The sequence below is a fragment of the Tachysurus vachellii genome, chromosome 12 (assembly GCF_030014155.1).
Source record: "Tachysurus vachellii isolate PV-2020 chromosome 12, HZAU_Pvac_v1, whole genome shotgun sequence".
Classification (NCBI taxonomy): Eukaryota; Metazoa; Chordata; class Actinopteri; order Siluriformes; family Bagridae; genus Tachysurus; species Tachysurus vachellii.
In genome coordinates this window covers 9,520,422-9,544,028 of record NC_083471.1, presented here as the reverse complement: position 1 = coordinate 9,544,028, position 23,607 = coordinate 9,520,422, and the positions used below count along the sequence as shown (strand labels likewise).

At 41.7% G+C, this 23,607-nt stretch overlaps 1 protein-coding gene across 1 annotated transcript; it reads left to right on the top strand.

Moving 5' to 3' along the window:
* The first annotated feature begins 384 nt into the window (after positions 1-384).
* Positions 385-23,503, top strand: rusc2 (RUN and SH3 domain containing 2). Its single transcript, XM_060884381.1, has 12 exons — positions 385-698; positions 9,469-11,101; positions 11,283-11,757; positions 13,886-14,398; positions 15,492-15,626; positions 16,156-16,232; positions 16,862-17,036; positions 17,136-17,241; positions 17,441-17,487; positions 17,646-18,666; positions 18,765-18,935; positions 19,099-23,503. Exons 2-12 carry the CDS (start codon positions 9,623-9,625, stop codon positions 19,295-19,297), a joined length of 4,398 nt encoding a protein of 1,465 aa, XP_060740364.1. The 5' UTR covers positions 385-698; positions 9,469-9,622; the 3' UTR covers positions 19,298-23,503.
* Positions 23,504-23,607: the final 104 nt, after the last annotated feature.

Here is a 23,607-nt window from a genome sequence, read left to right as displayed (position 1 = left end):
AGGAAATCTGGAAGATTTGGAAGCACAGTTCATTCTTTTCAACTAATTTCAACTTCAGTACTGCTGATTTTTTAAGGAGAAATCTAAGGACAATTTAATGCTATTTCCAAGTTTCCATAGCATGTTTTTCGTATGACATTTAATAAGACACCTCTTGTGAAATCCACTGTACTGGGTCTGACTTCTGATATGGAAAATTCAGGACCTCATGTAACATCTACCATTTTTTTTTTAGTTATATCCAAATAACATGAATTTCACATATATTTTTTAATATGATAAACGTGTTTAACAGCTCTTTCACACAATTTCCACTAGAGCTTAAATCCAGCTTGTGCTCACAAACAACTGAACTCCATAATCGATTCCTTTTGAACGAGTCATGAGTGAAGAGTCGACTCAGAGTTTAAGGGGTGAATTTTGTCCCGGTTGATCCAGCGATTTAAACGGGTGCCTCGTTACAACAACACGGAGCGCTTTGTGTGTTAGTCTATACTGCAGGATCAGTCAAGATGAAGATCATCTGCTATTAGAAACCGGTGTTTATAACGATCCGTTTATCAGCACGCGCCCATCAGGAGAATCTAAAGCGTTAATGTAGCCGGTGATGAAGCAGCGGATAATGACGCAGCGTCCGGAGCTCACAGCACGAGCAGGACGCTGAATACTGCGGGGGAAACTGGATTCATCCTCACAGGGTGAGAGCAGAGGATAAAACACGTCGGTGTGAGTGTCACCATGACCGTTAATAACGGGTTTCAGACAAAAGGCGCACGCGCTGGGACGTTGGGCGGTAATGATGCACGTTACAGGAGCTCCAGGTTTAGTTCAGACGTTAACAACAGTTTTGGCTGTTTTAATTTATTTATTATTATCATTTACACGTGTTTAGATTAAACAACATTCTGCTTGTTATCAGACAGGCGAATCGCACCGTGTCACTTCTGTCAGCTGAACCGTTAGACAGCCGCAATAACGGTGCTGGAATATTATGAGGCCTGTTTACGGCTTTGTCGCGTCGACATTTACGTCTCCGTGCTACTTCTTTGTATTGTTATATGCGCTCACTGTGGTTTTTAACGTGTTTCCGTGTTCGTCTGTGTGCGATTTTGATTTATACGTTGATTTAAAGATGTATATTTGTCATGACCGTGACATTACGGAGGTTAGATCAGTTTCCAGGAATATTCCGTGGGCCGCGTTTCAAATGTCTCCGTCCTCCCTACGCTAGGGCACTAGGACGAACTGAAATAGCGTAAACATGGGGCCTTGTGTGGTGGCTCTGTCCCAAACCACAAACGAATGTTGTTTAAAATATGATGTATAAAGAAATCAGCGCCGTCGGGTTACACAGACGCTCGGTGTGGCGCACTATGTAGTGATCGTGGTTTGGGACGTGGCCTGCAGCTCTGGATATAGACAGGAAGACATTTTGGGATTTGGGAACGTACTCCAGTTATGTAACAGACACAAATGACAACAATACTCACTACTAGTCAGTAGTAATTCTGATGTGTAAGACTCAGTGAGCTGGAGGATAGAAATGGAAAAGGGAAAGTAATCTTGTTATACTGCACTTAATCACACACACATACACACAGTCACACACACATACACACACAGTCACTGTCATACACACAGTCACACACATACACACACACACACACAGTCACTGTCATACACAAAAATACACAGCTTGCTGTATGGGATGGAGCCACAGTGTTATGAGGTTCATGTACAGTACATCAGGAGTGTTGAAGTCACTTTAGTTCACGAGTCACATTACACTCATTCGGTCAGTTTACAAACAGCACATTCAGGTAGACTGTATATTAATTCTGTATAGTTTCTGACCCTGAAATGAGTGACCTACTCTGTGTGAAACCTTCACAGAACATTGTATTAACTCTGGTTTAAACAGAACAAACTCTGTCACATGTAGTCAGAGGACGTGGGCACCAACCGCTCCATCAGTGTGTGTGTTTGTGTGTTGATTAGCCATGCTCTCAGAGATACACTTCCTTTTACTCAGAGAATCTACATGTAAGTGATGAGAGTTTATTCAGAGAAAAGTCCAGTAAGTAACACTACTGCCTGATTTACAGTGGTGTAGTGGTTAGAGGCTCAGTCTCTGGTGCCTGGAGTAATCTGTAATCCAAACCTTAAGTTAGATATTTTGTTTACAGCAGAATTTTATCTTGCTATCAAAGAATTACATTGTCATAGCTCAGTTTATGGCTCTGATTTCTTGCTCTATATCGCCTCCAGGTGGACAATTGGAAACTTGCTCTTTTACAAATTCAGTTAAATTAGCTTTCTTTTTAATTCAGATCACAGTTTACTCTGGAGTGATGAGAACCCTTATTGTGCCTGTATGTTTGTACACCCCTGTTGTAAATGTTTGATTATGTGTGTGTAGCAGTTTGACACAACTTTCCCATGTGATGTTAGAACTACAGCTCTGCTTTCTCAGATGATTCTCATGCTGCTGTTCTACAGAAAGTACTGGAGGCTTCATCCTGTAAACCTGCCACATTAAAGAACACTACTGTCTACTGCTTCTCCTACTTTTGGCTTTTCCTGTTAGGAGTCGCTACACCGAATCATATTTCCACCTAACTAAATATGAAATTGAATATAAACCAATCAGACTACTCAGATCATTAGGATCAGGTCAGTTAGAGATACAAAGGGTTCACTCAAAACAAGGTGCGTCAGCATTTAGTTATTATGCCACCTATAACTGCAATCAGCTTCCAGAAGAGATCAGATGTGCTTCAACAGTAGACACTTTTAAATCAAGATTAAAAACACATCTGTTTAACTCTGCATTTACTAAATGAGCACTGTGCTGCTTCACACTGACTGCACTTTTTATCCAAATCACTTTTACTCCTGTTTTATTCTTTTTTAACATATTTTAAACTTTTTATTGAAATCACATTTATTTTCTTTAATTGTTCTGTTTTTATTATGATTGTATGTCTTATTTTTACATATATATTTTTTTCTCTCTCTTATAAACTGTTTTCTAATTTCTATGTAAAGCACTTTGAATGACCTCTGTGTATGAAATGTGCTAAACTTGCCTTGCCTTGCCTAACTATCCTCTGCATCCTCTGCTCTTGCACCAATTAACCTCATATCCTCTTTCAACACATCCATATATCTTTGGCCTTTCTCTTGACCACTTACCTGGCAGCTTCATTTCCAACATCCTTCTACCAATATACAGTAACTACTCTTCCTCCTCTGCACTTTACACCAAACCATCTCAATCTAGCCTCTCTGACCTGTTTCCAAAACAGCCAACCTGACCTGTCCCTCTGATGTGCTTGTTCCTAATCCTGTCCAACCTCAACATCCTCAGCTCTGCTACCTCCATCCCTGCCTCATGTCTTTTCTTCACTGCTACAGTCTCTAACCCATATAGCATAGCTGGTCTCACTACTGTCTTGTATACTTTTCCTTTGACTCTTGCTAACACTCTTCTGTCACACAACACTCTTGAGACTTTTCTCCACCCTCTCCAACTCGCCTGCACTCGCTTCATCACCTCTTTTCCACACTCCCCATTGCACTGGACAGATGATCCCAAATACTTAAACTCCTGCACCTTCTTGACCTCAGTCCCCTGTAACCTCACTGTTCCACTTCCCTCCCGCTCGTTCAAACACATATATTCTGTCTTACTATGACTGACTTTCCAAAGCAGACTTCACCCTTTCCAGGTGTTCGTCACCTACTCTCACTATAGATCACAATGTCATCGCAAACATCATTGTCCATGGAAATTTCTGTCTGACTTAACCTGTCAACCTGTCCATCGCCATAGCAAACAAGAAGGGACTTAAAGCCGATCCTTGATGTAGCCCCACATCCACCTTGAACTCCTCTGTCTGACCTACAGCACATCTCACTGCTGTCATAATCCTCCCATACATATCCTGAACTACTCTGACATACTTCTCTGCCACTCTCATACAGTACCATAGATCCTCTTGCAGCACCCCTTCGTACGATTTCTCTAATTCCACAAAGACGCAGTGCAGCTCCCTCGCTGTACTTCTCAATTTACATTCTCAGAGCGAAAATTGTATCAGTAGTGCTCTTTCCTTCCATAAAGCCATACTGCTGCTCACAAATATTCCTTTCTTTCTTCAATCTGCGCTTTGATTCCTTGTAATCCTGAATTTTTATTTCTGTCTTTTATATGTCCCACTTCTTTTTATCTAGCCCCTTCCTCTAAATGCTGTTCTGTACTTCCTCATTCCACCACCATGTTTCCTTATCTTTTTTCCTCCTTCCAGATGACACACCTTGTCTCCCTGATCACTTCTGCTGTAGTTTCCCTGTGATCTGGAAGCTATTCCTGACCACCCAAAGCCTTTCTCAGCTTCTGTCTGAATTCCTCATAACATTCTTTCTTTTTCAACTTCCACCAATTGGTCTTCTTTTATATCTTTTCCCCCCATTCCTCCTGACCGCCAGAGACATCTTACACATCACCATCCTATGCTGTCTGGCTACACTCTCTCCTACAACCACCTCGCAGTCACTAATGTCTCTTAGATTGCCTCGTCTACATAGAATATAGTCTACCTGCATACTCCTACCTCCACTCTTATATGTAACTCTATTGCCCCTTTTCCACAGAGGCAGTTTGTGTGCTGGTTCGGAGCCAGAGCCTAATTTAGAACCAGTTCTTTCTTTTTCAACACCCAAAGCACCGGCTCTGAACCGGGAAAAGTGGTTCTTAAGTAGCACCAAAACGTTGCTGGTCTAGACTTAAGAACCGCTTATGTCAGGGGCTGTGGGTGGGGCTGTGGGCGGGGCTACTGTTAGTGCCTTTGATAATGTACCTTAAGTATACTAATGTTTAAAACACTTTTACTTTACCGCAATATGATCAATTATCAGCACACATGATAGTAGGTAGCTACATGCTAAGGCTAACTTATTTCTGTTTTAATGATAAAATAATGTTATGTACTTTCTCGATTACAACCTCCGTTTATACAAATTACATGGAGCTGTACGTACATGTTGGATTCGCGCATTTGGGTGTTAATGTAGGTTCACAAAGCTATGAGCATTAACAGTAAAGCAACATCCGCCATTGTTGATGTTGTGTTAGTGTTTGCCGCTGCTGCGCTAAAGTTGCTGGGAAACGTGACATGTTTACAGTGACGTCAGACTCTGTGATGGCTCTCTAGCTGATGGAAAGGCAAACCGGTTCTTAGATGGTCAATGGAACCGATGGTCCACTTTGAACCAGCAGCAGCACTAGCTCTGAACCAGCACCTGGTTCTTTTTGGTGGAAAAGGGGTATATGTTCCTCTCTCTTTGGGAAATAAATATTAGCTACAACCATTTCCATTCGCTTAGCAAGCTTCACCACCATCTTTCCTTCTAGGTTCTTTTCCTTAACACCAAACCTGCCCATCACCTCCTTGTCACCTGTCTCCCTCACCAACATGCCCGTTGAAGTCTGCTCCAAACACTACTCTCTCCAATCTGGGAATACTCTCTATCACCTCATCTAACTCACTCCAGAATCTCTCCTTCTCTTCTATCTCACAGCCTACTTGTGGAGCATAACCCCTGATGACATTCAACACCCTCTGATCACCCATCGCCATTCATCTTCAAATTGATTACCCCTTCTGACACTCTTTTCACCTCTTAAACATTCATCACTTATCCTTCAGGATTAGTCCTACCCTATTTCTCTTCATATCCACACCATAATAAAACAGTTTGTATCCCCCTCTAAATACTAGATACTTTGATTCTGCACACACAACATATCTACCAATGTTGAGTCTCTATTCTCAGACCTATACTTCTGCCTTTCCTTTTCTCTCTCTGTCTAGAAACCCTTCTCCCTCCTCTCCTTCCTCCACCAACAGTTCCTCCTTTTTCCCTGTAGGTCAACAGTGCTGGTCGTTGTTAATTTGTTTTTTTTTTACACCAAATGCTCTTTATGATCAACGCTCTCTATTTCTATCTCACATATCTGCCCTGCTTTGGACCTGTGACATGGCTTGCAACCCCTGTGGCTAGATTACACTACTGTCTACTACTAAAATCTGCAATACTGTACATATGTTTAATTAGATTTGTTAAATTTGGCTTAACAGCTATTAAGCATGGTTTGTCCATGTCTCAAAACTCAGACATTGACAGTGAAATATACTGAACCACTTTGAGCAGTCACTACACCTGATGTACATCTTTCTCTCCACCTGTAATTACAAGTAGGCACCACATCTCTGACCATAAACTGTGTTGGCTTTGAACAGCTTTGACCTTGCCAGCTTGTCATGGGACCTAGGAGGTCTGTGTGAACTGCCTCTAAAGGTGTGTGCAAACAACTGGGACGGGGACTTCTTTGTCATTTTATATGTGTTTTAATATGACTGCAAGAATGTTTCAGACCATCTCTGAAGCACAGATGAGCCCCTAGAGGCCTTCAGTGTTTTAGTGTGTGGACAAACCTTCAGCCTTCCCACTGGGAACTGATAGATATGGAGCTGAGCAGTATGTTTGTCCTTCAAATAGTTGTAAACTCCTGTGCAACAAATTTTGGTCTGTCATCATTACCAAGGACATAAAGCTGTCAGTAATGACTTAAGAGGTTCTACTGAACTTTGAGAGTCTTTTATTTTGCTGTTGATGACATTAACTGCACTTTTGGCCACTCTGAAAGTGCATCAACCTTGAACAAGTACATATGGTCCAGTAGAGTCCATATGTGTACACTATCATTATCGTTACAATTTCTGTCACTGTTCCAACAGTCATCCTTATTATGATTTGTCTTTCCACATGGTCTGAATTTGTTTGTACCCCTGCTCTTTGACAAAGACAGCACATGTATTGACCCTCTGAGGTGGTGAGCTTAATGAGCTGCTCATCTCATTTTGTTTAGATTTACAGCATTGGGCAGACTTAGGCCTTGCCCAACAGTGGCAGATTGGTGGTCTTGGATTCAAACTCACAACCTTGGAATCAGCAGCCCAAGGCCTTAACCACAGACCTAGCACTGTCACCATAGAGACCAGCAATTCCACCAATCTTCGAAACATTATATAGTCCTGGTCAATTCTGAACAACCTCACTATTCAATCCACACATGCATCTATTGTGAAATGCATCATCTATATATCACCCAAACTCACAGTGTTAAGCGAAGTTCTCTTGCACTGTCTTTTGTCCTGCACTGTCTTGTTTGTCTTGTCTTGCACTGTTTGCACCAGGTTGCACAGTCGCACTTTATGTGGCTAGGACTACTTTCTAAGTCCTTAGCTCTGTTTTTTTTTTTTTTATGTAGCACCCTGATCCTGGAGAAACATCTCATTTCACTGTGTACTGCAACAGCTATATATGGTTGAAATGACAATAAAAGCTTCTTGACTTCTTGACTTGACTTGCATACCAGGTATACCAGGTACACCAGTGGAAACAAAACCACTCAGCAATGATCAGAGACTTCAGACATAAGTGTTGCTTCAGCGTATATCTGATGTCGAAACTTTTGTTTCAGTGACATTAGAGAAGAATATGGAGTAATCAATAGGTTTTTCCTCCGATCACGTTAAGGTGTCAACCAGAGGCACTTTATCAGCAACAGTGTTAGCCCTTTCAAAGTGGTCAGATTTTTTGGGTTGGTGGTCCATGATAGTAGGAGTCATTTTAGTTTTGTCACACAAAAAAAGTGTAATTAACACACCCACATGTACTGGGGACGTATCAATTTCTTACCTGAACTGAACACTGGACACTAACACCACAATGCTGGTGCTTTCTGGCTTGTGATTGGTCAGAAGGTGTTCATTAATTATCTATAACAACAGCTCTGGCAGTAGTGCAGCTACAAACACAGGTTTTTATTAATGCACTCTTCTGATAGATTATCGTTTGTACAGTAACAGCTCATCCATAGGGACTCGACCTGCACACAATCCATCATTCCACAACATGTGCACCTGTGGAGACTTGTGGGTGCAGATTATTTTGGAGAAACTGAAGGAGTGTAGTGTGATTTATTAACAGTAATACATAGGCCTCTGTATTCCCACAAATATTCCAGGTGTGTTTGTGTTCCCAGTGCAGTGTAGTTATTGGATATGTGGATCATGTTCATGCAGTAGTAGTGAACAATCATAATGCAGCCTAAAGCTCCTCTGTGTGTGTGTATTGTTTTGCTGTAGCATGTCAGTAATGAAGTACGTACCACATTACTATAGGCTGCACAGTGCTAATGCGAGTTTAAAGTCCACTCTGTTTTCCATCTGACGTTACTGACATGGGGATTCTACTAAACACCAAGGCTGTGTTCCAAAACCCTGGGCAGTGAGTAGTGGTCAGGAGCACACTAATCTAGGGAACTAGATAGAATCTGAGTGATTTTTGACCATAGTTGTGCCCTCATTATTAGTTTAACATGCACATGTCCAAAACTGCATAGTCTTCAATATACTGTACAGTATACTCCACATCGTTCACATATAGAATGCTTCACCATCGTGAGTCACTAACCTCACACACTACTTATTGTTGTCTATGGGGCTTGTTGGTGTATGGTGTGTTCGTTTGGGTCCTTATGTGTGTGTAAGAGTAAGGAAGGGTGTGTACTGCTGGCTGTGTAAGATAAAGAGAGGCGAGTGTGTTTCTGAGAGAGAGATTGGTGCATGTTGTCATGCTGAAGTCCTTCTGCAGCTGAAACATTAGAACAAGTGAAGAGTTGAGACAGAAATCCCCTACACATCACAGACTGCTGAGTAACAGCATCAGTGTAATATTTAAAGCCGGTTTGAGTTAGTTTGAGTTCAGCTTTATTTTCAGGTTATTACTGTAAATCTCTAATATCTTGGCTGAATTCTACAGACAATTCTACAGTGAGCTCATGCTGTCTTTATGAAAGAAGGATACAGGAAGCTCATCAGCAATCAGCAGTTTCTGTCCATGCTGGCTGCCTTTTTGCCCAGTGATGATGGAACTCAAAAAGACATGCTCCCTCATCACCTCTACTGTATTTATAGCCTTAGCTGAGTTCAGCATCGCCCAATGCCTTCTTCCTCCAGGTGGCTTTTATACGAGCACTGCATCAGTGCTCTCACTCTGAGATTTCATTTAGAATCTTAACTCTGTTCTGCAACCATACACTGCGTCAGGCTGAAATTAGTACAGTATAAACCACGTCTCTTAAATAATGTTCATCCTACAAAATCAAAGTAATTAATACTGTAAAAACAGGGATAGGGAAAATAAATTTGTATCAATATTATCCAGCTCTTCACTATGCAGCCTTTGACATTATTACATTTTTTTAAAATGTATAACACAAATAACCTCTGCACTGGAGTTCTGACAACCAAACACTATGTTACTAAATATTAACCGAGTGAATAATGCATGAGAAAAGAAAATAAATGTACTTTCTTTCTTTATTTCACCTTCTAGATGTTTTCTTTCTGTCGAGATGACCTCTTCAGCTTTTTCTATCACACTCCTCACTCCCAGCGACCTCGAGTCGGGATCGGGCGTGTAAATTAAACTTTTCTCCAGCATCTTCAAGCCTTGATCTTTTTCCCTCTCATCCTACTTTCCAGAGACGATGGACAGTCCTCCGAAGCTGGCCGGAGAGACACTGATTGTTCATCACATACCTCTAATGCACTGCCAGGTTTCTGGTTCACACCAGCGCTGCGGAAGCCCACTGAGGAAAAGCAACAACCCGTTCAGCTGCCCCGAAAACCTCGGCTTGATCCGCACCACTTCGCTTCCCGAGCGAGACGTCCTCCAGCGTGAGGCGCTGGTGTACAGCAGCCTGATCCAGACCTCCAGCTCCAGCGATGCTTTTGAAGACGAAGGGATGATAAGAGGAGAGAAAAAAGGAGTGAGGGGTGGAAGCATGGCCAGTGATACTTCCTCTTTCACATCCAGCAATTCCGAGGATGCATTTCCTAAAGTCCTGTCAAAGCAGGTGCACAACAGGCCAAGCTCACTCAGACACAATCCCTTCCTTCTGAATGCGGGGGGAGTTGATTATGAAGATGATGAAGATGACGATGATGGAAACAATCTGAATGGATATTTGGAGGATTCTTCCTTTCACTTGCATGGAAACTCAAACACAGCCTTAGACGACAGAGTGGACTTGGCCTCGTTCCATCTGCATGAGCTGGGCTACAATTCTGGACCATTCCACCTGCATGAATCTTTAGAGAAGCCCTGGAGTTCAGACCAGAAGGGGGCTCCTGGTCGACATTTTTCTGCCCGTCTTGAGAGTCTTGATCTTTTGGGATTCGACATTCAGCATCGTCATGGCAGCAGCGGGTCCACCTTGTCGATGGACTGTGGAGAGCAAGAGTGGGATGACGATGATGACGATCAGTCCATGCAAGGCAGACGGGGCAGTTCGGAATGTTGTGGATGCTCAAGGACTTATCCCGAATCGTTTGCAGATTTTGCTCACGGTTACTGCAGTGATTCATCCTGCAACAGCTCTGACGGAGTCCTGGTCAATTTCAGTACCATCTACAAGACAAACAACATCGTCCCTGACAAGCCAATTAACCTCAACAACTCTGCCGATCAGTCCTGCACCTCTTCTGTATCTGAGCCAGTCTGTATGGGCGGGGCAGAATATGGGAGTGGGGGTGGAGCTTTTTACTTAGACTTGCACAGATCTCCAACAGAAGCTCCTCAGGAAGCCCCTGGCATCCTGTCTTCCTCTTCCTGCCTATGTTCTTCCCAGCCACAGGATGGCACAGTGGAGCTTGATGCTAACTGCAATTCCTATCACAACCATGAAGGTCTGTTACCCTCAGAGACCTCGGCCAGTGACCTCACGTCCTGCATGCAGAGCCAAGCACGGCTGGTTGTTGCAACACAGAACTACTACAAGCTGGTAACCTGTGATGTTTCATCACATTCCTCTCCAAGTCCTGCAGGATCTTCGGTCACAAGCTGCTCTGATGAACACAGCAAAGGAAGTCCCACCCAGCCCACTGAGTACTTCCTGTTTAGGCACACTAAAGAGCAAGAAGAGGAGGAAGAACAAGGAGAAAATGCACAGGTCAGCACACAAAAGGTAAGGTAGTTTATGTCTCTTAACAACCCTCTCTAAAAATATTAGTAATACTGAGCAATTTGTCTATATATGTGCTTATATTACTTTTAAATTAATATTTTTTTAATAGTATCTCTCAGTTTATATAGGATGGTAAACTGATAAACTGCACATCAATATATTTTCCTTTTTTCTCCGCCAGCCATGTGAGAAGCAGACAGAGCCACCCATGTGTGACACTGACTCCATGCACTCAAATGTAATTGAGGGACAATTGTATGTCAACGTCTCACCACCTGTGGGTGGAGCTGTAGTCGGGGCCCGCCTTCGTTCCCGTAGCTATGACCGGAACCTGGACAAGACCCCACAGCCTCGTCTTGGCTCTCTGGAGCGCATGCTAAGCTGTCCTGTGCGTCTCAGTGAGAGTTCCACCCCTGGACCGACCCCCCCAACACGTGTTACGTCCTTTGCTGAGATTGCAAGGAACAAAAAGAAGAATGGCGGATCTCCTTCTCAGAAGAGCAGTGCCGAAACCTCTTCTGTTCACTCACATTCATCTGGAGAGTTCTCCCCTATTCTTGAAGATCTGTCCTCACTGATCAGCTCCACGCACTGGAGCACACCAATCAGAGTCTCTCCAGGAGGAGCAGGAAGAGAGACGAGGACCAAAGCAGAAGGTAAGGGGGCAGGATTTAATGTCATATGTATAGTTTTACATAATAAATGGTTGTAGGTATAATGGGATAGAGACAAAAGCATTATTCAGGGGCTAATATGGCGGGAAGTATGAAGTTGAGGGGCCAAGTGGATGACGTTTAAATGGTAGGATGTTGCACTGAGTAAGCATTATGTACAACGTCATAAAATGTATAAAAATCTCAAATTTAAAACAGAACACTAAATTGTAATATTATACTTACACACATGGTTACTTTTGAGACTTTTAGAGACTGCAGGTGTGTTCACACTCTCGGTCCGGCACTGCCTCTGGTGGCCCTGAGTGTGTACTGCAGTGTGAGAGGAGAAAACACTGATATCTGACACCATGTGGAGCAAACACATTGCGCAACTGCAAACTGACATTACACACATGCAGACACAGGATGTCCTAGTCAGGGAGCACACACACACACACTGTCAGACACAAGCTGCAGGAGTATTTCCGGGTTTTTCCTACTGAGTTCTGTCTTGCTGTGCTGACTCTAGACACAGTGACACAGCATATGCAGGGTGTGTGTGTTTAAGTGTGTGTTATTGCCTGTGACGCTCAGCTGTATCTCTGCTGTGTCATTCATTTTCACTGTGGGTTTTGCTCTGAGATGAAACTGAAGGTAAGATGAATATTTTGAATAATGATCTAAAATAACAATAACACATAACTGATATAAATATAACTGTTACTGCGATTTCAAAGTGTGAATAGAGATACAGTCTGTATTTCCTTATAAACTCCATTAAGTCTGTTCTTCTTTCTGTAACAGTTTATTTATTTCATTACTTATCAGTGAGATGACAGATGGACAGAAAAGTGCTGATAGTGAGTGAGATGTACTGATACTGTATACTGAAATACTGATATAATAATGACTGTGTGGAGGTCTGTCGTTGAAGATTGACAGATATATATATATATAGTGTTTATTGTGCTGTGCTGCTTGTAAAACTGTTCACATGTTCACCTGTGTAACTGTAGTGATCAGCATTCACATTGTTTAAGACCTTCCTTTCTTTGCTTTCATTACTTTTAAGGTTTCACTTTTGTTTTTGTAAATGCAGCACGCTTTTGTTTTTTATCATAATAACCACGTGTCTGATTTTTTTAAATACATGTTTAAATTGGAAATGGGAGATTCGATACGATATTGGAATCGCGATACAATAACATCATGATACACTTTCTTATATAATTATTTAATTAATAGTTAAGTGCTTTTCTAATGGCTTGTTGCTGCACAAAGTAAAATCAGTTTTAACCAATTGTTTCATTTTGCTTAAAATACTTTTTAATCATGTTGAACAGAAATCTCTGAACCTTTACTACCATTGTTGACACTTTATTAACAGAAATCTGGTAAAAATACAGTAGATTTGATTACATTTTCACTTATTCAGTTTAATTTATTTGTATCCCACTTTTAACAATGGGCATTGTCTCAAAGCAGCTTTACAGAAGTATAAAAATAGAATATGTTTAAAGTTCAAATTTAAGTTACTATTTATTTATCTCAATTATTAAGATTAAGGTCCCACAGTTTCAGTTTGGTCACAGTGTTTAATCTGAGGGTCACAAATCACAATATCTCAGTGGCAGTAAAATCGATTACCACTTACTTTTTCATTCGGCTCTCGACTCGTTTCATGTGTGAGACTTTTCCACAGGGATAAGACTGTACTGAAACCTTGAGGTTGAATTTAATCTGCTACTGCAGTAAACATGTTACATCATGACCTGCTGCCACTCCAGTCATTTTCTGAATATAAACACATGAACACTGCACTGCTGACCACATGCTAGTTTGAGCTCAACACGTTGTCTTCATTAAACCACTTTCTCTTTCAGCTTATGAAGGTCACATAATAAATACTGACACTAACAGACTTTATGGAAAAGTCATTCTCAGGAATATCTTTCAAAGGCAGAAGATCCTTTAGGGCATGTGATCGTTTTCATTTTTTTTTTACTAAAGGAAGTGTCAAGGATTCATGTATTTTTTTTTTTTTCTTTAATTTTCAGCACATTTCTGTGTTAGATTAATAACGAGACCAACTTTTTAATCTCTTTTTCTGTACATCTCTGTCTTTAAGGTGGACTGTCCATTTCTGCTGACTCCTCCCCAACAGTAGTGCGCTACAGTAAAGATCAGCGTCCCACCACGTTACCCATCCAGCCTTTCACCCTGCAGCAGCAGTTTGGGAAACCCCAGGCAAAGCCTGTACTGCCCCTGCTGGACGAGTACATCAATCACATGCAGGCACGCCTCGGCTCCGCCCCCTCTGAGAGGGAGGAGGAGGACTCTGATGATGATGGTCAGCGTCCCCGACCATCTCCTTTGGGTAGTTATTCGCCGCCCCGTTCCCTCTCCTGCCCTGCCCCTCTCTCTCACACCCCTCCAGGGGTCACTCAAGCCACCAAGCTGGCCCCACTTCCCCCGACTCCTCCCCCTGCCACCAGGGGGCACTGTTTCCACAGAGCTAACCGGAGTACATTACCCACGCTGCCCAGCTCCGGCCTTAGTCCGATGGCACAGCTGGAACCAGGGCTGCAGGAAGAGGAAGTGAAAGTACCTCCTGTGTGTATGACACCAAGACCGCACAATGGTATGTTACCATAGTAACGCAGTGTGATAAAAGTCTGAAGAGTGTAAATATTAGAGAGATGTAGAAAACCTCACATCACACAGCTGCAGTTTCACTGCTACACTTTTACTTTCTTTACTGTTACTTACAGTTTCTGTTCATCTCTTCTTCTTCTGATCCTCCATTTACACCTTTTTTACACAATGTTTTAAACATTTCTTTCTTTTCATCGGTTTTATCTATCCTTTTTCCTTTCTTGCTCCCTCCATCCATCTTATTTCTTATTTCTTTCCATGTCCCACCCCACGACTTTTTCATCCATACATGCATTCCTTTCTCAACTTCCTTGTTATCCCATCCATCACCTTCATTTTCTTCTGTCATCTCTCCATCCCATTCTCTCTTATTTCTTGCCCTCACTATTTCATCCTGACCCTGTTCTATCCATCCCTTCCTCTCCTTCCTTACATTCCTTTTATCACTTCTGTTTTCCTTACTTCATCCTTCTATTCTTATTCTATCCTTCCCTTATTTCTTACTTTATTCATCCATCACTTAATCACCTTCTTTGCATCCATCTATTCTGTTCTTCTTTCTCTCTTCTTCTTTCCACTCTGTAGCACATCACCTCTCCCCACAGGCTCTGAAATGGAGAGAATACAGGCGTAAGAACCCTCTGGGTGTAGAGAAGAGAGATGCATATTGTTCCTCTCCCTCTTCCTCATCTCTGTCTGCTTCTGCTGCTTTGACTGCCAGGAGACGCACAGTGAGACGCAACGTCTTCGATTTCCCTCCATCTAATCATGCGCTGAACTTCAGCAGACTCAACGGTGCTGAAACTTATCTCATGAGCATTAGGGGTCATCTAATGGGATTACCTAAAGGGGTCATCTCAGGACCTTTTTCACTTTCCTCAAAGAGACCATTAATAGCTCGTAAAGGAGGTATAAAATCTTTATAATGTAGGGACAGAAAAGCACACTGTTCTACTGTAGAAATAGAACCTCAGATAAAGCAAACTAATTGTGTGCAGAATGACCAGGGAGTGATGTTAACTCTTCATGTTTTGCTTGTGTGTGTGTGTGTGTGTGTGTGTGTGTGTGTGTGTGTACAGGTCAGTCATTAAGGTGTTACAGTGACCTGCTGCCAGATTATTTCTCTCAGACGGAGCGCCCCCCAGAGGAGTTCTGCCTCTCGCCTGATGCCTCCACTGAAGAGTCTATCTCCATCGACCTGCATCAGAAAAGAGGTGTGTGTGTGTGTGTGTGTGTGTGTGTGTGTGTGTGTGATACCTCACCTAGCTGTTTAATTTGTTCATCCATAAGTACATAGGTTTAATGGAGCTCTATTTAGACAGGATCAGTTTGAGTAAATATTCAATCACAGCCCATAGACATGCCCAGGAAAATATTTTCTTGAGAAATTTTGCTCAAATCACAATCAGATAAATAGAAAAATGATGGTTTTATTATGCTGTCCTGCATCCTTCTCACCAGGGAGCTGTAGCAGTTGTACATGGATGCACTTAATCTCTGTAACCTGCACAGAGATCTTATCACATGAGACTCAAAGAAATGCCTTTATACATGTCCATAAAACAATTCTGTCCAAACAACTCTGAACATGATTAAATTTCAATTGAATCTGAAATTGATTATAGTGTTAATGCATCAGTCTCTGTGTATTGCACACACTCTGATGGGCTTAAAACTTGTGCATATGTGCAGTGTAGTTCTACAATAAAGGTTTATTTCTCTTTGTCCCTCTCTCTGTCTTAGGTCTGGTGAAGGCCATAAACACAGCAGTGGATCTGATAGTGGCTCATTTCGGCACCAGTCGGGATGCAGGAGTAAAGGTTGTTGTTCTTTTTATTAGTAGAGTAGTAGTAGAACTAATAGTGAGAGTAAAGAGGTCTCTCTTAGTGTTTTGTCTCTTAAAGACTAAATAATGTAAGTGACACGAACGTTTTCAAACATCACACCATCAAGCTATGTATGATATGATTGGTCATATCTGAATTCACATCGACTAAGAGAGTCGTGAATCCGGTGTCGGTTCTGTGTCTCTTTATTATGCAACATCCTTGGATCTGGCTCATAAAGAGATAATAATCTATGGAAGAAGTTAAAGAAAATGAGATATTACATTGTAAAGAAACAGATAGTAACAACTGGCTTGATTGATTCCTCTGACCTGTACTGTGTCAGGTGTGGACAGATGTTTCTTCAGCTCCTACTGTAATTAGGTCTCACTTTCTCTTTTACACACAAAAATGAAAGAAAAGGTCGAACTGTGGTTAGCATAGTATGAAGCCATGCATGTAACATGCACTACAAACAATGGATGTTTACTATGGTTGACTATGGTATGTAAGCTCTATAGTACATAATGTAAACAAACAGGATTTTGGCATGTAGCACAAGTAAGACAAACAGAATTAACTGGGTTCAAAATCAGATCATTCATGTAAAACTCTGTGTTCAGGCAAAGTTGGGCAACAGCTCAGTGAGTCCCAACGTGGCTCACCTGATCCTGAAGTACCTGTGTCCTGCTGTGTGTGACGTGCTACAAGATGGCCTGCGAGCATACACACTCGACATCATCATTGGTCAGCGGCGTAATCAACCATGGAGCGTAGTGGAGGCCTCAACACAGCTCGGTGAGAAACACAGGGTTAATAAGAGACTTGATGTTGTTAATAGTGGATTTGTTATCATGAACACATGAGGCTTAGTGGTAAAGTTCACCTCTCTCTCAGGTCCCTCAACACGTGTATTACACAGCCTGTTCCTCAAAGTCAGTCAGTATTCAGAGCTGACCAGTCACAGCATGAGACTTAACGCCTTCATCATCGGACTCTTAAAGTAAGAAACCTGTCTTTTTCTTCACCTTTTATTAATCAAGGAGTGTCTTACATATCAATCATTACACAACAGTTTGATCCCAACATCTCGTGCCAGATTATATTGTAAGAGGAGAGAAAGCAGGGTTCAGTGTCCGTGGATTTGACTTAATAAATAATGTTTATAGAAAAGTTTAAGCTTACCTTTATTAATTTTTCAGCTTGCAGTCTCTGGAGTTCTGGTTTAATCATATATACACACATGAAGGTAGGACAAGATCTGTCTCTCCCTCACACACACACACACCCACACACAAACTCAAAGACACACACATGTGCACACACACACACGCGCTCACATACACGTTTTCTTTACTGTATAATATGAATTGTAAAATAATTGTAAAATATTCTGGTTTTTGTCAGACATCATAGCGGCCCACTACCACCCATGGGGTTTCCTTCCCCTTTCTCAAGGGGCATGTCAGCCAATGTTTGAGGAGTTGATGCTCCTACTTCAGCCTTTGTCACTCCTGCCTTTTGACCTCGACCTTCTGTTTGAACCTCATCAGCTGCAAAAAGGCCAAGAGCACATGAGGCACAAAGAACAGCTCTGTTCCACCCGACAGGGCCTCGACCAATCAGCTCGCTCCACATTCCAGCTCATGAGGGGCCCCACAGCTCCTTTACTGATAAAAGAGGAGGCAGGGTCTAACCAAAAAGGGATGGAGCTTCACAGAGGAAGGTTTATGTTAAGACGTGAGGGAACCTGGCCTCGGATGGATGGGGCGGAATCTAAAAAACAAGTGCGGAGGGTGCCGAGGAGTGACAGGGCAGGCAGTGAATCAGAGAGTGAAGGGATGGTTTTGCACTCAGCTAGGATGAATGGAGTGGGCAAGGAGGATGAAGAGAGGGAGAGGAGGAGGGAGCGAGAAAGAGAGAAAGACGGAGAAAAAGACAGGGTAAGGAGCAAGCAGGCAGGCTGGTGGTTCCAGCTCATGCAGAGTTCCCAGGTCTACATCGAGAACTCTGCTGAGGGATCCAAGTTCGTCAAGTGGGAGAGGCGCAAGAAAGGAAGTGGGGCTGATGGGCGGAGACAAATGATCCCACCCCCAAGAGTGGGCGTGGTTGAAGGAGCAGAGGCCCATCATGTGACAGATAAAAACCCAGAAACCACAGTGTGCAACGACACGTGTCGTAATGCCAGCACCGGAACCTTCCCTCAGTCAAAACCGTCCAAAGTGATTAAAGGGAAGTTATCTTGGATGGGAAGTCCACCAGAGTCTGTGCTGAGTGAGCTGAAGAGGACAAACGAGACACAGCCTGAGGGGGCAGAAGCTGAAATGCAAACAGCTCAAAATCTACGCTGGGGGCGACTGTTTGGAGCCGGTACCATCAGTAAAACAGAGAAAACAGAACCCAAATCATCCAAGAACTCGAAAAGCAGGTGAGAAGAAAGAGGAAGGAGTCGTTAATGTCTACAAGTGCGTCATAAAAATGTCATTAAATTAAACATAAATCCTTCTTGTTGATTTTCACCCTCAGGTTGCCGTCAGGTTGGCTGAGTCTGGACCGGGCTGTGTTGGACTTAGTGGTGCAATCTGTTGGGAAAAGGGCGGAGCCTCAGTCACTAAACACACACAGTGATGACACACAACACAGTCAGGCACAGCAGGACCAAACACAAGAGCTCCACATACAGACAACAGCTGCACGGTAATCCACATTTCTCTCTCTCTGTCTCACTCACTCACTCACTCACACACACACACACACACACACACACACACACACACACACACACTCACACACCTAAACAACAAATTTCATATGAAACAAAATACATAACCTCCCTCCCTTCTCTCTCTCTCTCTGTCAGTGAGGTGAGGGCATTGTGTCACCACATCGCCACGGAAGCAGGTCACCTGAGCTTCCATAAGGGCGACGTGCTGCAGGTCCTCAGCAGAGCGGACTCTGATTGGTTGCTGTGTGCCCTTGGCAACGTCCATGGCCTGGTGCCTATTATCTATGTTACTTTAAACGATGTGGAGGTTGAAGATCCTCGAGGGCCACAGTGAACACACACACACACAAAAGTACACACAGTCTGAGATGTGCACCTTCTTTCATTTGATTTTGTGCTTGAGGAGTAAATCTGATAAAGGGACAGTTTAAACAAACATAGCTAATGCTAATATTAATCTTAAACAAACATGGGTATCATCATATTTATTGCCTGCTGTAAGATAACATTTGCCATGCAAGAGAAACACAAACAGAAAAAAGCCAAATCAGTGTGTGTCATGCAACTTTTAAAAAAAAACCAAGAAGATCATGCTAGGCGCTAATGCTACCCTTCGTTATTAGCTATATTAGCATTGTCAAGACACATGCAGACTTGTTGCTGAAACTAGTAGCCCTCCCTCTCTCTTTCTCTCTCTCTCTCTCTCTCTCTGAGAGCTTTAATATGGTATTTCTGTGTGATTTTTTTAATGCACATTTAAGACATGATTAGAAAATTTTGCAACTCAACAAACTTGCAAAAAACTCAACTTTGACATCACAGCCTGGTCTCATGAACATGTCTAACAGCGACAGTGTTGCTCTCTATGCCTGTAGGACTGTATGTTTTTATAGAAACCTGTACCATTTTGTGTCAATTTATGGTCTGACATCATGTCCGTAACCCATCCAGAAGCAATGCAGCTGTCAGCTGTCATAAGTGGTTATAACTAGGGCCAGAGTGATATGATTATTAGGATGAAATGTGGCTGATATAATCTGTTTCTGAAAGTTAAACAAGCAGCCTGTTTGCTGACTGCTCAAAAAAAAAGTCCAGTTAGATTCCTTCATCTAAATCCTTAAAAACTAAAGCAAAGGTTCATAAAGCAAAGGATTTGCTAGAAACCAGAAGAAATGCTGTTTAATGTCTTTTTCAGTCCTCAGTTCATTCTGCTGATACACACGGATTAAGGAGACGCTGCTTTACGACAGCCTTAACGACTTCCTGCTCTGGTGCTAGTTAGAACAATCATACTTATTCAACCTAAAGCTTAGCGTGCAGTCATTTACAGTGTCATGTCACTGAGTGTGGGCGTGTAGTGACCAAATGATGGTGGCCCTGTTTGACGAACAGATCCTTCATGACGTCATCTTTTTTTCTTTTTTTTTTTTATAAATGTAAAAAAAAAGTTTTGTGTTGATCTGTCATGGTTCTTTAGGTAACCCTTAGCTCCAGCATTGATGTCTCTTGGAGTTACAGTAGCTTATTTACTGCATTATTACATTTAATGCTTCATTTTATACAACGATAGCAGCTAACTATCAAGCCACTAAGCTGTTTGTTTCCTTCAGCAACAGCCTCATAGGAATGCTAGCTTTAGCAAATAAACACATTGCTGTTTGTTTATTGTTTTTTAAAAAGAAAGTTTAACCTGGTTTCCTGTAATGTGGCATTGATGTGAGCAGTACAGTGAAGTGTGTGGGTGCTTTTAGAGATGTCAGGGTGGAGCAGGAAACACTGCACCACCTGTATTACTGAATACACATGAAGATAAACACAAACACTTTTTCCTTAACAATTAGTATCAACTTACTGCTGTTCTGAACAATCAGAAGCCTTTCAGCAGGACTGAGGGACAGACACTCGAGTTACACGACTTCATTCGCTCCACCAATAGACGGCTTCATCTGCTGGAGGAGGGAAAGGAGAAAGCTGGCACTAGCTTTAGTCTTGGCATTAACATTAGCTGCTTAACCAACACTATGGGTTTGTTTATTTTGAGTCATTATTTATGATGCATTTTAGCTAGACATGTGGCGATATTCAGCTGCAGGAGGTCACACACATTCAGGACCAGAGATGAATCGGTCGTAATAAGAGCCCCAGGGTCGATCCGAAGAGGGGTCTCACTCTGAGACAAAACAATCCTGTAATTCTTTTTACTGGACAACAAGAGCTGTGTTCACAAGAGCTGTGTTCACAAGAGATGTGTTCACAAGAGATGTGTTCACAAGAGCTGTGTTCACAAGAGCTGTGTAGAAAACACAGAGTACAGAATTGAACCAGATCTGTTGTTTTTAAATACTGAACAAAAGTTACATATCGGCACATGTCTACTCTTTTCCAGGGATTTATAAAGTCTCTGAACATTTTCCAAGAATGACAGACTTACTAATAGGCAAGTGAAAGAAAATCATAGTAATGGAGTTTATCACAGAAATGTATTTATTATTAACTTGTACTGTTGTTCTGCTGTAAAGCATCACTGTAACTTCACTAGATCTAAAAATGACGAAGGAACAGGGAACTCAGATGAAGGGACATTCTAACTGTGTTAAACAGGAAGTGGCAGTCGATTATCTACTGAGTATTTATGAAGTGGTTTAGGGAGAGTTTAGGGGAAAAGGCAGGTTTTGGTGTGTTATGCATGTGGCAGGAATCTGAGGTGTACAGTAGGATGGGGCCATAAAAATATCACATCACCGTTCTACGGTCCAGGATATGTATCACAGTGCAACAGAGAAACTGATCACTACTGAAAAAAAAGTAGAATAAAATGCCATTTTATTATTTTAAACCTTTGACATTAAATTAGCTTATGAATGAAATAACATTAGAATCTCCTCAGACTTTGTATCCTAATCACAGATTCGACTGATATTGTGAAAATGTAAAATCACAAAATGGCCACTGCTTTACAGCCTCTGTTCACTGTAGATTTTTTTTTAATTTTATTTAATTCTAAACTTGTCCTTTAAAAGGGATTTACTGCTGTAGCTTTGGGAAATGTGCCATTATTCTAACAGTCTGCCTTTTTATTTAGTGTTATATTGCACATTCATTTATTTATTTCTTCACTTGCCTGAAAGTGAACCTGAGTCATAAGAGAATAATTATATTGATTTGTTTTTACAGATTACAACATCATCTTTGGTTGACCATGTCACGTTATAAATTGAGGTTTTTTTTTTATCATTTTATATTATTTTCTAATACAGAAAATGCATTTTACTCATGTATTTATTCAGTCACGCCTGTAAATATGTGACATTTTGGGAAGAATATGCTAATGTTCTTTGAAATTGTTATTAACAAAAGTTACTTGATGTAATTAACATGTAATAACACGTATATTTCAATAGGCTGTACAGAATACCACTGTCATATGGGCCGTTAGAGGAAAGTTTAGTTTTGCTCTGCATTATGTTTGTCACTTTCAATCTTCTCTGTCACCTAAACACACTCAGAGAGAGAGAGAAAGAGAGAGAGAGAGGTTGAAATTAGACTAGTGCCTTTTTTTATCACAGTAAATGTATTTGTAGGGACAGACACAAGCCTTGTGATGGTACCAAAGCAGTAAAATATAAAATCACAGTAAATCAACCTTGAAAAATAAAAAAGTAAATTGAATACATTTTCTACGTTGTTTTGCTAAACTACTTAACGTGACCAGGCCCAGGTCTGAAGAGTTTTGAGTCACTAGACCATGAGTGTTTTTTATCTAAAGCAGCCTGGTCCTGCTATTAGTGTGCATTTACTGTTTGACACAAAAAACATACCAATGCTACAAAGATCCCAATGCTACAGTACATATGCCCATAGAAAACATAACAAAAAGACATAATGAGGATAAAACCTGACAATCCCGATGATGTCAGCTTGAGTCAACAGCATAACCATCATTAGGTTCTACTGTCTCTACTGTGATTTATCAATCTGATTCAAACCTGTCTAATGTTAGAGCTGAGGGCCGACCCTGAGCAGCCAGCTAAAGATCTAGAGCCCAAACACAAAGGAGTGTACCGTTACAATGGATTGGACAAATACTTAAAGATACATTTAGATAAAATTTAGGAAGTTTCTCTGTAGTTCAGCTCAGAAGATGGAGAAAATCCTGGTGAAAGAACAAGAATGTAAACACAAGTGTTTTTGTAGCTCATCAGATCTGGGTTTGCGAGTGAAGTTTATTTCTCTCTCTCTCTGTTTGGCTTGTTCTCTCTCTCAGCGCTGTTCCTCACATGGGGTTAACCTGCTAGCAAGCTGTACAATGAGGAAAACACATTTAACATTATTCACGTTGTTGATGACTGTAAAGTGAAATCCTCAAAAATAATAAAAAGCTGTTTTATTTGTTGATTGGTTAAACAACCAGTACCTTATAAAGGCCTGATGTAAGGAACGAGGCTCCCTCTTTCCCCTCATCCTCCTGTATGATGTGTATGACCTCAACCCCAACCCTGTATGAAGATCAATAACAAAGTGCTCATGTGACCCACCCTCATGTGGCTCCTGTATTTTCTCCGTTTGTTTTTTCCTTGTTTTCTCAGTTAGTTAGTTAACTCTGATCATAAATCAGCTCCAGTTCAGGAGAATGTCTCATCAACA